The sequence below is a fragment of the Dendropsophus ebraccatus genome, chromosome 1, assembly GCF_027789765.1.
Source record: "Dendropsophus ebraccatus isolate aDenEbr1 chromosome 1, aDenEbr1.pat, whole genome shotgun sequence".
Lineage (NCBI taxonomy): Eukaryota > Metazoa > Chordata > Amphibia > Anura > Hylidae > Dendropsophus > Dendropsophus ebraccatus.
In genome coordinates this window covers 225132533-225147639 of record NC_091454.1, presented here as the reverse complement: position 1 = coordinate 225147639, position 15107 = coordinate 225132533, and the positions used below count along the sequence as shown (strand labels likewise).

At 44.1% G+C, this 15107-nt stretch overlaps 1 protein-coding gene across 1 annotated transcript; it reads left to right on the top strand.

The window, feature by feature from the left end:
- The first annotated feature begins 13665 nt into the window (after nt 1-13665).
- On the top strand, nt 13666-14616 carry LOC138785325 (olfactory receptor 6P1-like). The gene has a single exon (XM_069961157.1). It carries the CDS (start codon nt 13666-13668, stop codon nt 14614-14616), a length of 951 nt encoding a protein of 316 aa, XP_069817258.1.
- The last annotated feature ends 491 nt before the right edge of the window (nt 14617-15107 follow it).

Below are 15107 nucleotides of genomic sequence, written 5' to 3'. Positions count from 1 at the left end.
TCGAGAAAGTCTCATTATCTGTTTCCTGTAAGTTTGGGCGCTATTTCTCAGCCAATAAACATGCAGGAGACTCTTTGGTACATCCTGCGATCATGTGGGACCCATACATGTCGATAGCAGTGATTGGTTGGCCAGATCAGATGACCCGGCCATAAAAAACGCCGGAAGTGCTCGCTTCAGACGCATGCTGTGAGAGATCAGGGACAGAGCTGCTGCTGGTCAGGGTGAGTGCCAGTGTAGGATATAGCGTTCCAGTAGGCAGAGTATATACTAGCAATACAAACACACAGACCTTTTCAGGGCTAAAAGATTTTATTAATACTTTTACTACAGACTGCTGGCTGGGAGTTGCAGTGCTGCTACCGCGATTTAACCAGCACACTGTGGTGATCGGCTGCTGGCAGAAAGGGGACATTAGGTGTTGCATACAGACCCCTAAGAAGTGCTCAGTGTACTCCTTTTTTATTTTGGGGCTGGTGGTCCTGGTGTACTACACTTTATTGCTGGGATTTGAAGTGCATCCTTCACAGAACTTCACTGCTCATTGTGTAGGGGTGACAGAAAGTGTGTACAGTTGGTGCCCATACCAGATAGCACCCCCTAAACTAGTGTGTACTACACTGTATTGCTGGGATTTGTAGTGCATCCTGCATAGAACTTCACTGCTCATTGTATAGGGGTGACAGAAAGTGTGTACAGTTGGTGCCCATACCAGATTGCACCGTACAGCCCCACCAAACCATTGGTTACTACAACTATTTTTCCAGATATCTGTATTTCATACGCTTGGCCTATCTCAGTCCCATACTGTGCAGTGTCCATAAAATGGTGAACCCCAGGGGTAAGGGTCGAGGGCGTGGGGTTCCAAGTGATGTGGTTGCATCACATCCACTCCCTAGCTTCTTTGACCAACTTACGGGGTCTCAAGGTAGACCGTTATTGAAACCGCAGCAGTGTGAACAGGTGATCACATGGATAGCGGATAATGAGTCCAGTAACTTATGCACCACCCAGTCTTCAAAGCAGTCCGCCTACGCTACCCAAGGGAGTGAAACCCTTGCTCCATTAGCTCAGCCTCCTTCCCCACAGCCTGGTCCCTCCAGGGAAAGAAGGGATTCAGATCCATCACCATGCTCCCAGGAACTGTTTTCTGGACAACCGGAGCAGTCGATCTGTCCTGATGCCCAAACTATGCAGCTCACGCAGTCAGTGGGTGATGAGAGTGAGGAATTGCAAGCGGGGTTGGAAGAGGTGTCTGATGATGAAGATGAGACCCGGTTGTCAGACAGTGAGGTCGTTGTCATGGATGTAACTCAAAGTAAGGAGGAGAGTGAGGAGCTGGTGGATGAGGACAAGGTGACTCACCGGAGCTGGGTGAATAAGCCTAGTGAAGACCGTGCTTCTGAGGGGGAGGCAAGTTCACCCGCAGGACCGGTTGGAAGAGGGGTTGGCAGAGGGAGAGGCAGGGGTAGAGCGAGTAGATCAGCAACTGTTTCACGGAGTCAAACTCCCGTGGCCAGGGCTAGATGTTCCGAAGTCTGGAGGTTTTTTAAAGAAACTGCGGATGACCGACGGACTGTAGTGTGCAACATGTGCCATGCCAGGATCAGCAGGGGAGCCACCACTACCAGCCTAACCACTACCAGCATGCGCAGGCATATGAGTGCTAAACACCCCACTCAGTGGAACCAAGGCCGTTCAGTGACTGCAAGTCACACCCCTGCTCCTTCCCCTGTATCACGTGCTTGCTCTGTCAGTCCCCCCGCCCAGGCCTCAGGCATGAGCGCCTCCCACCCTACACACACCCCTTCACCTCCACTATGCTCCACACCCTCCAGCAAGGTGTCCAAGCGCAGCGTTCAACTGTCCCTGCAGCAACTGTCCCTTACCTCCATGTTGGCTACTGCTGAGCCTTTACTAGCGTCCATGTTGACTCCTGGTGTGCCTGCCCTTGCCTCGTTGTTATGGGCCTTAACTAGCATCCATGTAGACTACTGTTGTGCCTGCCCTTGCCTCATTGTTGCGGGGCCTTAACCAGCATCCATGTAGACTACTGGTGTTCCTGCCCTTGCCTCGTTGTTGCTGGGCCTTAACTGGCATCCATGTAGACTACTGGTGTGCCTGCCCTTGCCTCGTTGCTGCTGGGCCTTAACTGGCTTCCATGTAGACAACCGGTGTGCCTGCCCTTGCCTCGTTGTTGCGGGGCCTTAACGAGCATCCATGTAGACTACTGGTGTGCCTGCCCTTGCCTCGTTGCTGCTGGGCCTTAAAGGGAACCTGTCACCCCCCGTGCCGGGGTGACAGGCTCCCTACCCCCCCGTTAGAGCCCCCTATACTCACCTAATCCCACCGGGTCCCGCTTCTGGATCCGGTCGGGTGATGAAGATCTCAGCCGTTGCAGCCTGGCACGCGCGCTGAGAGATGAGTCCAACACCCATAGAGAATGACAGGAGAGTCCAGCGCTCCATCATTCTCTATGAGCGTTGGACTCATCTCTCAGCGCGCGTGCCGGGCTGCAGCGGCTGAGATCTTCATCACCCGACCACCTCCAGAAGCAGGACCCGGCGGGATTAGGTGAGTATAGGGGGCTCTAACGTGGGGTCCGGAGCCTGTCACCCCGGCACGGGGGGTGACAGGTTCCCTTTAACTGGCATCCATGTAGACTACTGGTGTGCTTGCCCTTGCCTCATTGTTGCTGGGCCTTAACTGGCATCCATGTAGACTACTCGTGTACCTGCCCTTGCCTCATTGTTTCTGGGCCTTAACTGGCATCCATGTAGACTACTGGTGTACCTGCCCTTGCCTCGTTGTTGCTGGGCCTTAACTGGCATCCATGTAGACTACTGGTGTGCCTGCCCTTGCCTCATTGTTCTTGCCTCATTGTTGCTGGGCCTTAACTGGCATCGATGTAGACTACTGGTGTGCCTGCCCTTGCCTCGTTGTTGCTGGGCCTTAACTGGCATCCATGTAGACTACTGGTGTGCCTGCCCTTGCCTCGTTGTTGCTGGGCCTTAACTGGCATCCATGTAGACTACTGGTGTGCCTGCCCTTTCATCGTTGTTGCTGGGCCTTAACTGGCCTCCATGTAGACTACTGGTGTGCCTGCCCTTGCCTCGTTGTTGCTGGGCCTTAACTGGCATCCATGTAGACTACTGGTGTACCTGCCCTTGCCTCGTTGTTGCGGGGCCTTAACTGGCATCCATGTAGACTACTGGTGTGCCTGCCCTTGCCTCCTTGTTGGCTACTGCTGGGCCTTAACTGGCATCCCGGGTTTTTGTGTAATTAGCAGTGAGCTTGGTTGCGTGTGACAAGGGGTGGAACCTGGTGGCGGCTCTGCAACTCGGCAGCCTCACACATGTACCATGCCTGGCCCATGTCTTCAACCTAGTGTTGCTGTGGTTCCTTAAAACTTACCCCAATGTGGCTGACTTTCTCACCAAGGTGCACCGCATCTGTGCGCATTTCCGCAAGTCAACCAGTTAAACTAACCCCAACTGCTACAGTCAAATTTAAAGTCAAATTCAAACTCAAAATATGGGTGGGGGGAGAAGTGGGGAGTCACATGATGCAGGAAATGTTACCCCAACTGCTAGAGTCAAATTCATAGTCAAATTCAATTGACCTTCCTTGTCTTGTCCATTTCGAACCATATTATCTGTGGATGTCATCTTATCTTAGGGGTGTCATCCTTTCACCAGTACCGTCTACCTTCCTTGGATGTTGTATTGACCAGGTCTTTTTAATAGACACTTGCCCTCTCTTAGAGACTCTTTAAAGGATTGAAAGTGTATTCATTCATTCAAATCAAATTCCAGGGCCTCTTAAGAAGACTGTATTGTTATTCATAGTCCCTACCTCCAAAGATATGCCTCTCACGCACAACTGCATGTGAGTGTGAGGCTAAATTTAGCCATAATTGTATTGTCCATCTTGGTCTAGGTCTGTGGTGTCAAGCTAAGTTTTTGGGTGGTCCATATGCTGCCAGTGTTTGAATGGTTCCATGTGTTCTCACCGCCATGCTGTGTCAGGCTTAATTTTTGGTTAGGTTCAAATGCTAACTCCTTTTTAATGAAACTCTGTGCCCTCAATGCCATGCTGTCTCAGGCCTAATTTTTGGGAGGCTCACTTGCTACCTCACTTTTAATGGTTCTTTGTGTCCTCACTGCCAGCGGGACTGGTTGCCAATCACGCCCCCGCCAACCAGCCAGCTGTTTTATTACATTTTTTTTTGTCTAGCTGTGGCCGGGGATTCACCACCCCCGGTCAAGAGGCATCAGGTGTTCTCTCGACGTGACCCCCTAAAACTCGTGGGTACTACACTGTATTGCTGGGATTTGTAGTACACATGCATAGCACTTCACTGCTTATTGTAATGGGGTGTCACAGAGTGTGTATAGGTCCAACCACTACCAGATTGTACCGTACAGCCCCCCCCCCCCCAAAAAAAAAAAACTTATGGGAGCACAAGTATTTTTCCTGAATTCTGTATCTCATACGCAAAGCCTATCTAAGTTCCATACTGTGCAGTGTCCATAAAATGATGAACCCCAGGGGAAAGGGTCGAGGACGAGGGCTTGGGGTTCCAAGTGATGCCGTTGCCGGAGGCCGTGGTTCAGGGCAGGGTGACACAGCAGTACCTGTTGAGGAGGTAGCAGTGGCACACAGCAGACGTCCACTCCCTAGCTTCTTTGCCCAACTTACGGGGTCTCAAGGTAGACCGATATTGAAACCGCAGTAGTGTGAACAGGTGATCACGTGGATAGCCGATATTGTGTCCAGTAACTTATCCACCACCCAGTCTTCCACGCAGTCCACCCACGCTACCCAAGGGAGTAGAACCCTTGCTCCATTATCTCAGCCTCCTTCCCCACAGCCTGGCCCCTCCAGGGAAAGAAGGGATTCAGATCCACCACCACCATGCTCCCAGGAACTGTTTTATGGACCCTTCCCTGAGTAGGAGCAACCGGAGCAGTCGATCTGTCCTGATGCCCAAACTATGCAGCTCACACAGTCAGTGGGTGATGAGAGTGGGGACTTGCAAGCGGGGTTTGAAGAGGTGTCTGATGATGACGATGAGACCCAGTTGTCAGACAGTGAGGTTGTTGTTATGGATATAACTCAAAGTGAGGAGGAGAGTGAGAAAATGGAGTTGACAAAAATGTCAACTTTGTGCCTTAAAGGGGAGGGTAACTATCACTTCATAGAACTATACGTGACTATAACTTTTATATTGACATGTCATTACCACTAAAAGTTGCTAAAATAGGGCAGAGGTGGTCGGGTCGTCACCTTTTTTGTTTCTGTTTGTCTATCCGGGAAGGAACAGATGCCGCACTCTGCTGAGGGCCCTCTGCTCCTTCCTTTAAGCAAGTAGGGTTAGGGTCAGCACTTGGACCCTAACAAGTTTGGTGACATGTCAGAAATTTGAAAATGATGGTTACCATTTAGTTTCATTTGTTGGGATATATACATATTGTAGGTTTGCACAGTATGAGAGAGAAATCTATCTAGCTGTGCTCATGCTTGTTTGTTAGCGTTTAAACCAGTTAGCACTTAGAATTGTGACTTGTCACATTAGTCAACTAGTGAATGGGGTTTCACTACTGGTGGGTTCATAGTTTTCAGTTCATAGTTCACATTAGATAGATTAGATAGATAGATAGATAGATAGATAGATAGATAGATAGATAGATAGATAGGTAATAATTTATTACCTATCCCAGTTTTGAAACTACCAAAAATCCATTTGTTTTGTGTGTTTTTTTGTTCTGTTTTGTGTTTCTGTATTTCCTGGTTGAGCAGATGTACTCAGTACTACAGGTTCCAGAATGCATTGCTGTCCCTCTGTTTTAACCAGGCTGTTGCACAGAATTAGGCATAATGGTGCCATTAGGCAGCCTCAGAGGCGTCCATACATGCTGCCCCTGCAGTTTTCTGTCCATTTCCGTTGTGTTTCCATCAATTTCTGAGTTTGACAGGTTTTCACACGACCTTCTCTCTACCGAACTTGAGTCTCCTGCAAAAAAAGCTTGAGTCTCCCATTGACTTCAATGAGGTTCGTTTCCTTGAAACGAGCACCCGAGTATCGGGAAATACTCGTCTCGAGTAACGAGCACCCGAGCATTTTAGTACTCGCTCATCACTACTAACAATCCCTCTGTTAAATTCTGTTTATTGCTGCATGCGCCAGCATAATCTGATGCCCTGGTGATGAAGCAATGAGACTAGTCACTTAGTGTGGTCAAGCAGCACTGCAGCCTGCACAGAATCCTTATCTCTGCCTGCCTGTTCAATGCTTTGCCTTGCTGTATGCTGATGAGATAGTGAAAGGGTAGATGAGTAGAGATGAAAAAAACTTTTCAAAAGTTTGATTCGGCAGCTTTGCCAAACTTTTCAGAACCAGACTTTAACGAACCGCAATAAAACAGCTAAATGTCTGCAGGTTTTTAGCTGTTTTAATGCGTTTTCTAAAGGCCACTCCTTTTACTTACATGTCCGCACTTCCTCTTGGTTCTTCATCCGAATTCAAGTTCTACAAAAACTTTAGGGTAAAACTTGTATAAGAGCTGAACTGAGGCTTTTGCTGGCTCACTATGGCAAACTACGGTGAAATGGTGTTGGCTACATTACAGAACAGTAAACCGCTAAAAAGAAGGGGAGATAACATGGCCAGGATGCCTGGCCTCAGCCAATCAGGAGGGACATATGGGCTCATGTCACAGGCTCTATATATGCCGGTGGCCATCTTGGCAGTAATCATTTTCAGCTTGGAAGATTACAGTGTGCACAGCATCAGACAACTGACTACTTTACACCAGCAGGCACCTGAATCTCATCTATAGAGATAAGCGAACCAAGCCACCCGAGCCCAGATTAATTCTGAACTTTGCAAAGAGTTCACTACACCATCAAACTGAACTTTCTGTATAGTCCGGTGGGGTTCAGAAAGATGGCGCCTCTGATGTAAATAAATAAATAAATAAATAAATAAACATACTATATTCTCATCTGTTCGCGGTCCCACAGTATCTCCTGGTGGCTCTCTGGTCCCATTATGGCCTTTTCTACAGTAAATTACAAGTTAATTAGGGCAGGACAGCACCACGGCCTATGATTCGCTGAGCAAGCTGTCACTCTTATCTCAGGAGTGAAAGCCCACTCAGCCAATCACAGGCTGACTGGGACAGGATAGTACCATGACCTGTGATTGGCTGAGTGGGCCTTCACCACAGAAGATGCCAGGACAGGACCAGAGAGACACCAGAAGACACCAAGGGACTGCGGACAGGTAAGGAAATGTTTATTTATTTATTTTTACATGAGTGGCATGATCTTCCCAAACCCCTCCGAACTTTGCAGAAAGTTTGGTTCGGTAGCGAACCGAACTTTTTGCACAGTTCACAATCAATCTGGGCTTAGGTGGCGTGGTTCGCTGATCTCTATACATGAGACTCAGGTGCCTGCTGCTGGTGTAAAGTAGTAAGTTGTACTGCACTTTCTGATGCTGTGCCCACTGTAATCTTGTAAGCTGAAAATGCTCACCACTTTGTGCACAGCCTGTCACATGACCCCATATATTCCTGTTGGCTGAGGCCAGGCGTCCTGGTCATGTGATCTTCCCTTCTTCTTAGCGGTTTTCTGCTCTGTAACGTAGCCAGCACCATTTTACTGATGTTTGCCATAGTGAGCCAGCAAAAGCCTCAGTTCAGCTCTAATCCAAGTTTGACCCTAAAGTTTGTGAACAACTTAAATTTGGATGTTCTGGTTCACTCATTTCTTTATTTCACCTTTGCTCATTTGAAATACATTTAAAAATTGTTTGTTGTATTATTTTTAATATTTTATCATTATTACATTATCTATTCATTTGTTTTTATCCCTCAGTGAGGTAACAGGTCTACATATAGGGACAATTACAATTCTCAGAGACGACGGGAGACGATTGTCCCCAGATAGTCCACCACAATACATAAAGAGCTTAGAGGACTCAGTCCACCCCATACCTTTCGTATGACTGGCCTGTTATGCTGCACAGAGGGTTCTTCCTCATGAAGACATCATCACTGAATGTCAGTGTCAGCTGAATATAGATGTTGAAGGATCCTACACAAAAAGTCTGTAATGTCCAAAAAGGAGAGTCGAACCATTTCAAGAAACCAACATGCATCCTGTGTTTCCCAAGGTAGGAGGATCTCATTGATAGCTTTAGCCCTGTCATGTTTGAACAATCTTAAAGTGTCACTGTCGTTACAAAAAAAAACTTCTGACGTGCCATAGAGACATGTCAAAAGTTTTGATTGGTCCGAGTCTGTGTGTTCAGACTGTAAAATGTCCACTCTGCGAGTTAGAAAAAAAGAGTCAGGCTTAAAATAAGGCTTTATGGAGCCCGACTCTTTTTTTCTAACTCAAAGCAGGGAGAGGACTCCCGATCTCCTAATGCTGTTCTCCCAATTGGTACTGGTCTGAACACTCTGACCCAGACCGATCAAAACTTTTAACTTGTCTCTGTGACATGTCAAATGTTTTTTGTAACGACAGTGCCACTCTAAGGTGATCTTTGTGACTATGCTGAATGGTGCACAGCCATCGCAGTTGGTGCCGTCATATCAGACAAAATTCTGTTCTCACAACCTCAGTAATGTAAGCCTGGAGGCTAAGCACTGGCTGCCTTATAATCTCTCTGAATAGTGTACTACACGTTAGACTTATGTAGACTTGATGATTTATACATAAATATTCTACAGATGAAATTTAAACTTTTATTTTAGCTGGCAACAACCTGTCATTGTCCAGAATGAACTTGGCTGCGTTCAGAATTTTTTTTTAATAGATGGAAGGTCTTTTGTTCAAGAAGAAGTTTTCATCTAAAAACCTTTTTTTCCTTCCTTTTATTAACTGTGGAAAAAATGGAAAAAAAATTAAAAGAAAAACCTCCCAAAATGCCCTTTAATCACCTCCAGTCTCTCATCACTTACAACCTCTTATCACCTCCAACCTCTCATCACCTCCAACCTCTTATCACCTCCAACTTCTTATCACCTCCAACCTCTCATCACTTCCAACCTCTCATCACCTCCAACCTCTTATCACCTCAAACCTCTTATCACCTCAAACCTCTTATCACCTCAAACCTCTTATCACCTCAAACCTCTTATCACCTCAAACCTCTTATCACCTCCAACCTCTCATCACCTCCAACCTCTCATCACTTACAACCTCTCATCACCTCCAACCTCTCATCACCTCCAACCTCTCATCACCTCCAACCTCCAACCTCTCATCACCTCCAACCTCTTATCACCTCCAACCTCTTATCACCTCCAACCTCTTATCACCTCCAACCTCTTATCACCTCCAACCTCTTATCACCTCCAACCTCTCATCACCTCCAACCTCTCATCACCTCTAACCTCTCATCACTTCCATCCTCTCATCACCTTTGCAAATGGGGCCTGCACTACCAAATAATAAACAGAAAAAGAGGGGTGCTTCCTAAGACACTTAAACACACAAGATAACCCCCCGGAGAAAAGGAAATGTCTAATATAGGAGCACACCCACAATCAAATACGTAATAAAGTTTATTGGACATAAATCAAGAAATACAAAGGAACAGCATACAAAAATGGCAAAGAAAAATAGATCCCTGCACACTAAAAACACTTAAAATTCCCAAGGAGGGAAAACATGGTGGGACCCACACCGTAGTGGGGGACCCCCGGGCCAGCAAACGGTCCTGCAATACAGCTCAAATAACCCTCATACATGATAAAAAGGAAAAATTATATATGAGCCACAAGAAAAAATTCTTAATGAATATAAAGTATACAAATATAAGGCAACAAAGCAGGTGCAATGTGTCAAGTGTATAGTGACTACAATATGGGATAACAAACAGTGAAACAGTCAAAAATCATGTCACCAAACAGAGTAAGGGATCATGGGCCGCCACGAGTCGCTCTTCTCCCTCTCTGTTTGGTGACATGATTTTTGACTGTTTCACTGTTTGTTATCCCATATTGTAGTCACTATACACTTGACACATTGCACCTGCTTTGTTGCCTTATATTTGTATACTTTATATTCATTAAGAATTTTTTCTTGTGGCTCATATATAATTTTTCCTTTTTATCATGTATGAGGGTTATTTGAGCTGTATTGCAGGACCGTTTGCTGGCCCGGGGGTCCCCCACTACAGTGTGGGTCCCCCCATGTTTTCCCTCCTTTCACTTTATTGTGTTTTTTGACATATTTGATTGTGGGTGTGCTCCTATATTAGACATTTCCTTTTCTCTGGGGGTAACCTCTCATCACCTAAAACCTCTCATCACCTCTAACCTCTCATCACCTCTAACCTCTCATCACTTACAACCTCTAATCACCTCCAACCTCTCAGTAGAAAATGCTGTAGAAAATGGTTTTAATTCTGAGATTATTTTTTAGTTTATTTTTATTATTTGATTTTTTTTATTTTATTCTCGAATGCAACATTAAGCAACGTCCTAAATAGTCTTCATTAAAATGACTTACCATCAATAAAGCGTATGTAATGCCATTATTTACAACCTCTCCACATTAACTGGTTTCTTCAAAAAACCCTGAAAATGGCTTTCCCTCACCAACTTGCTTTAAATTACCTTAAAAGCACCTTTGCACATATGCACGTCCAAAACACATTTTACTCAGCTCTTTGAAGAAGAGGGTTGCCTCATCTACATATTCCTTTACTTATTTACATACACTCCTCCCTCCTTAACCCCTAGACGACCCTGGGCGTACAGATACACCCTGGAAGTCTGTCACCAGACGACCCAGGGCGTAACTGTACGTCCCGGGTGTTTGTGCTGCTATGAAGCGCGCTCCGGAGCAGAGTGCGCTTCATAGGAGGTGGGAGCCGACTGCAGTGAGCAGCTCAGCCCTCACCGTTACTGACAGGCTGCAGCGTGTCATTAACCCCTTAAACGCCGTGATCACAGCGCTTAAGTGTAAGTGACAGGGGGAGTCCCTTGTCACTTACCGATCGGGACCCCCGCAGAATGACTGCTGGGGTCCCGATCGCTGTATCAGACCGCCGGAGGTCTCTTTCCTGCCTCTCTGCGGTCCGATCGGCTTTTTGCTCAATGAGCCAAAAGCCTATTACACTGATCAATGATATGCCTATGGCATAGCAGTGATCAGTGTCTGCAATCTTAGTAATGAATGTAAAAGTCCCCCAAAGGGACTTAAAATATGTTTAAAAAAAAAAAAAAAGTGAAAAACATTATTACACTAAAGCCCCTCCCCCAATAAAAGTTAAAATCTCCCCCCTTTCTCATTATATAAATAAAACATATAAAAATAAATAAATAAACATATAATATACCGTAGCGAGCGTAATTGTCCGATCTATTAAAATATAACAATCTTCATCGCGAACGGCGTAAACGAAAAGAGGGGTAAAACCGCCAGGATTGTTGATTTTTTGTTACGTTATATAAAAAAAAAATAATAATGAAAAGTGATCAAAACGTTCACGCTACACAAATATGGTCTTAATAAAAACTAGAGATCATGGCGCAAAAAATGCCACCACATACAGCCCCATAGATGAAAAACTTAAACCGTTATAAGCGTCACAATTGGCCCATTTTATTAATAATTAATTGCAAAAAAAAGAATATATAACATTAGAGAATCTGTGTAATCCTGCATATGGTTATGTTCGGACTGACCTATAAAATAATGGTATCATGTCGCTTTTACTGTCTAGTGCTAGAGCTCTTAGAAGGGGAGAAGGAAAAAACAAAAGCGCAACAATGAAAATTTGCGTGGTCCACTGGGTCATTTTGGGCTCGGTCCTCAAAGGGTTAATATAGGTAAACAACTACCATATTTCCCAGCTTATAAGACAACTGGGTGTATAAGATGACCCCAAACCTTTACAGTTAAAATACAGAGTTTGGGATATACTCGCCGCACAAAACTATCCCTCTTCCAACACACACCAAATAAAAATAAATAAAAAACATCAGACAGCAGAGAGAGAGAGGCAGCGGCGCTGGTACAGTTAAGAGATGTGTTTTTTTGGGCACAGCGCCACTCTATCATAAGTCTTTTTTCCATACCCCAGACGCCTGCAGCTTGCTCTGCCCTTTATACAGTCACCACATGTGGCAGGGCCCCCCACCCCACCCCCACTGTATGCAGTGACTGCAGCATATAAGACGTTTACTGACTTTTGAGAAGGTTTTTTGGGGTTAAAAAGTAGTCTTATACGCAGGAAAATACAGTACATTTTCAAAGGTCACTTACATGGTTGAAGAAACTCCTAACTAAAAAATATTTTCCTGGTAAAAATAATTTTGAACCTTCACATAAAAAAAAGTCAAAATACCCCACTTGACTACTAACCTTCCTTAAAACTCTAGAGAAAAGATCGAGGAGGATCATTTTCTTAACAAGAGAAACAAACTATCCGAGGTCGAGGTGGTATAGAAGACTTGCCATAACGGCACATGGAGCCTTCCTTCACATCTGATGGACCTGTCAAATTCTATACACCTGTTAGCTCTGTATCTTTAAGAAAATGGGAAATAAACATTTTATTCTGGTTAAGTTAACCTAGACTCTGTGTCTTGCTCTCCTGCACCATCTCTACACTACAGGGAAAATTAGGGACAACTCCTTTAACAGGCGTGTATTGGGACCTAGGATGGGTTTCTATCCTTTCGAACCCTATGACAAGTGCTGCAGTATTACGGCAACATCAGCCCTTGCTAACACCCAACACGTAGCACCCCTGGGTTACCACACTCGGATTTATATCAAGTTAACAATTAACTTAATACAGAAAATAACAACGAGATGTTTATGATACTCGTTTCACATCAGCAGGATTGACGAATCTAACCTGCTGATAGCCCCCTATTGGGCAGGAGACGCAGAAGATGAAGGTTAGATTTGTCTAATCCACAATATCTACATACTGTATATCTACTATAATATATTGAAAAAAACGGAAGAAAAGCTATATTTCTGGGTTAATTAAAAAAATGCTGGTCTTTGGTGTTTAGTTACACCGTGTAGTACTTTTTTTTTTTTTTTTTGCAATGTGATCTGTAGTTTTTATGAGCACGAATTTGGCATAGATGGCACTTTTTGAGCCATCCTTGTTTACAGTGTTCACTATGTGGAATCATGCACATAATATTGTAATATTTTGACAACTGGGCACATGGAGAAACCAAAAATGTTAGTTTTTAGGATGTATATATATTTTTTCACTTTACTGTAAATGTTTTTAACACCAAAATTATTAGAGGACCTTTATATGCAGTCATACATAGATCATTGCATTCATCTATGCACTTTACCAGTGCAGTCTGCCTATAGCCTAAAAGTAGATGTGTCCTGGCAGCCAAGGAGGCCTGGAGAAGACCATGATAACATCATAGGGGTGCTGACTGGACCACTGCACCACCAAAGACCAACCTCAAAGCCAACCAATAGAGTTAAAAAAAAACCTTTTTTTTTCTACAACCATTAGGGCAAAAGAAGAAGTTCATAGGATTATATAGATTCATCATCACAGATATTGGGCATTGTCACTGTACTTATATCAGTCTACAGTCAACTAAAGTCTATACAAACCTCTGGACTTCATATTTTGGAGAAATACAATTAGGTATGGATAAAGCCAACCAGTCATCAGTCACAGAGTTCATAGTATTGGGGTTCCCAAATGTTACTGGCTATAAGGCTCTTGTTCTCTTTATTACATTAGTGATTGTCTACATTTTGACTCTCATGATAAATACGATGGTCATTGTGGTGGTGACCATCAAGTCGCAGCTCCATTCTCCCATGTACTTCTTCCTTCAGCAGTTATCTATTGTTGAATATATTTTTCTGTTAGTGATTGTTCCTAACATGCTGCGTGTTATATGGCTGGAAGGAGCCACCATGTCCATTGCTGGTTGTATAACCCAGGCTTATGTATATGCGTCTATTGGGTGCACAGAATTTCACCTCCTCACCGTCATGGCTTATGACCGGTACTTGGCCATTTGTAACCCTCTTCGCTACACCACCATCATGAATACGAAACTTCAGCGTGTCTTGGTTGTCTATTGTTGGGTTTTCGGTTTCTTCGTGTCCCAGATAACTCTTAACCTTCTTTTACAGCCGGAGTACTGTGGATCCAATGTGATCGACCATTTTTTCTGTGACCTAGTTCCATTTATTAAGCTTGCTTGTTCTTTCAAAGTTGGCTTACAGTTGGGGATCCTAATCCTCTCCGTCCCTATAATTGTCATACCTTTTATTTTAATTATTATCAGTTATATTTGTGTCTTTGTAACAATTCTTGGCATCTCCTCTACAACGGGAAGAAAGAAAGCCTTCTCCACCTGTAGCTCCCACATCACTGTGGTCTCTGTTGTTTTTGTAACAGCGATTAGCATCTATTCAGTTCCTGTGAATGAAAACACATTGACCATAAACAAATTAATATCAATGTTGTATGTTGTAGTATCTCCTCTGTTTAACCCGTTTATATATTGCTTGAGAAACCAAGAAATGAGAGATGTTTTAGAGAAGATATTTCGTATTAAGAATATAAAGAATGATGAAAAATAGATAATTAAATGGGTTATCCAACATTAGAAAAATATGGTCGCTTTCTCCCAGAATATGCAAAAGAAGAACCCGTGGAGCCTCATTTAACCTTCATCCGGCTGAGTAGGTACAATTGTACCTATTCTGTTTTAAAATTGCAATAAGTTTTTTTTGAAAAGCCGTAGAGGGCTGAAATTTTGTGACATCTCTGCAGTTTTGGTCCAGAATATATTGGCCAAATTTCAATAAAATGTCTCCACCCCCTTCCAAGATAAGATGTCGAGCTATTTTTGCATCCATAACAAGCTGTATAGGTACAAATGTACCCTCATATATTTTGAATGAAGATAATGCAAGGGAAAAAAAAAATAATGATAATGCTATTTTATTATTATAAACAAGTAAAAAAAACTGTTCATTTACATTATAAAAGAAAATGTAAGAAACTTTTTTTTATTGATTTTCTTTGCAAGTAATGCATGTTGTATTTGCTACCGAGTGTCCATCGCAAA

What these genes read in the sequence shown, in the direction of transcription:
- LOC138785325 (XM_069961157.1), top strand. Translation starts at nt 13,666, where the DNA reads ATGGATAAAGCCAACCAGTCATCAGTCACAGAGTTCATAGTATTGGGG.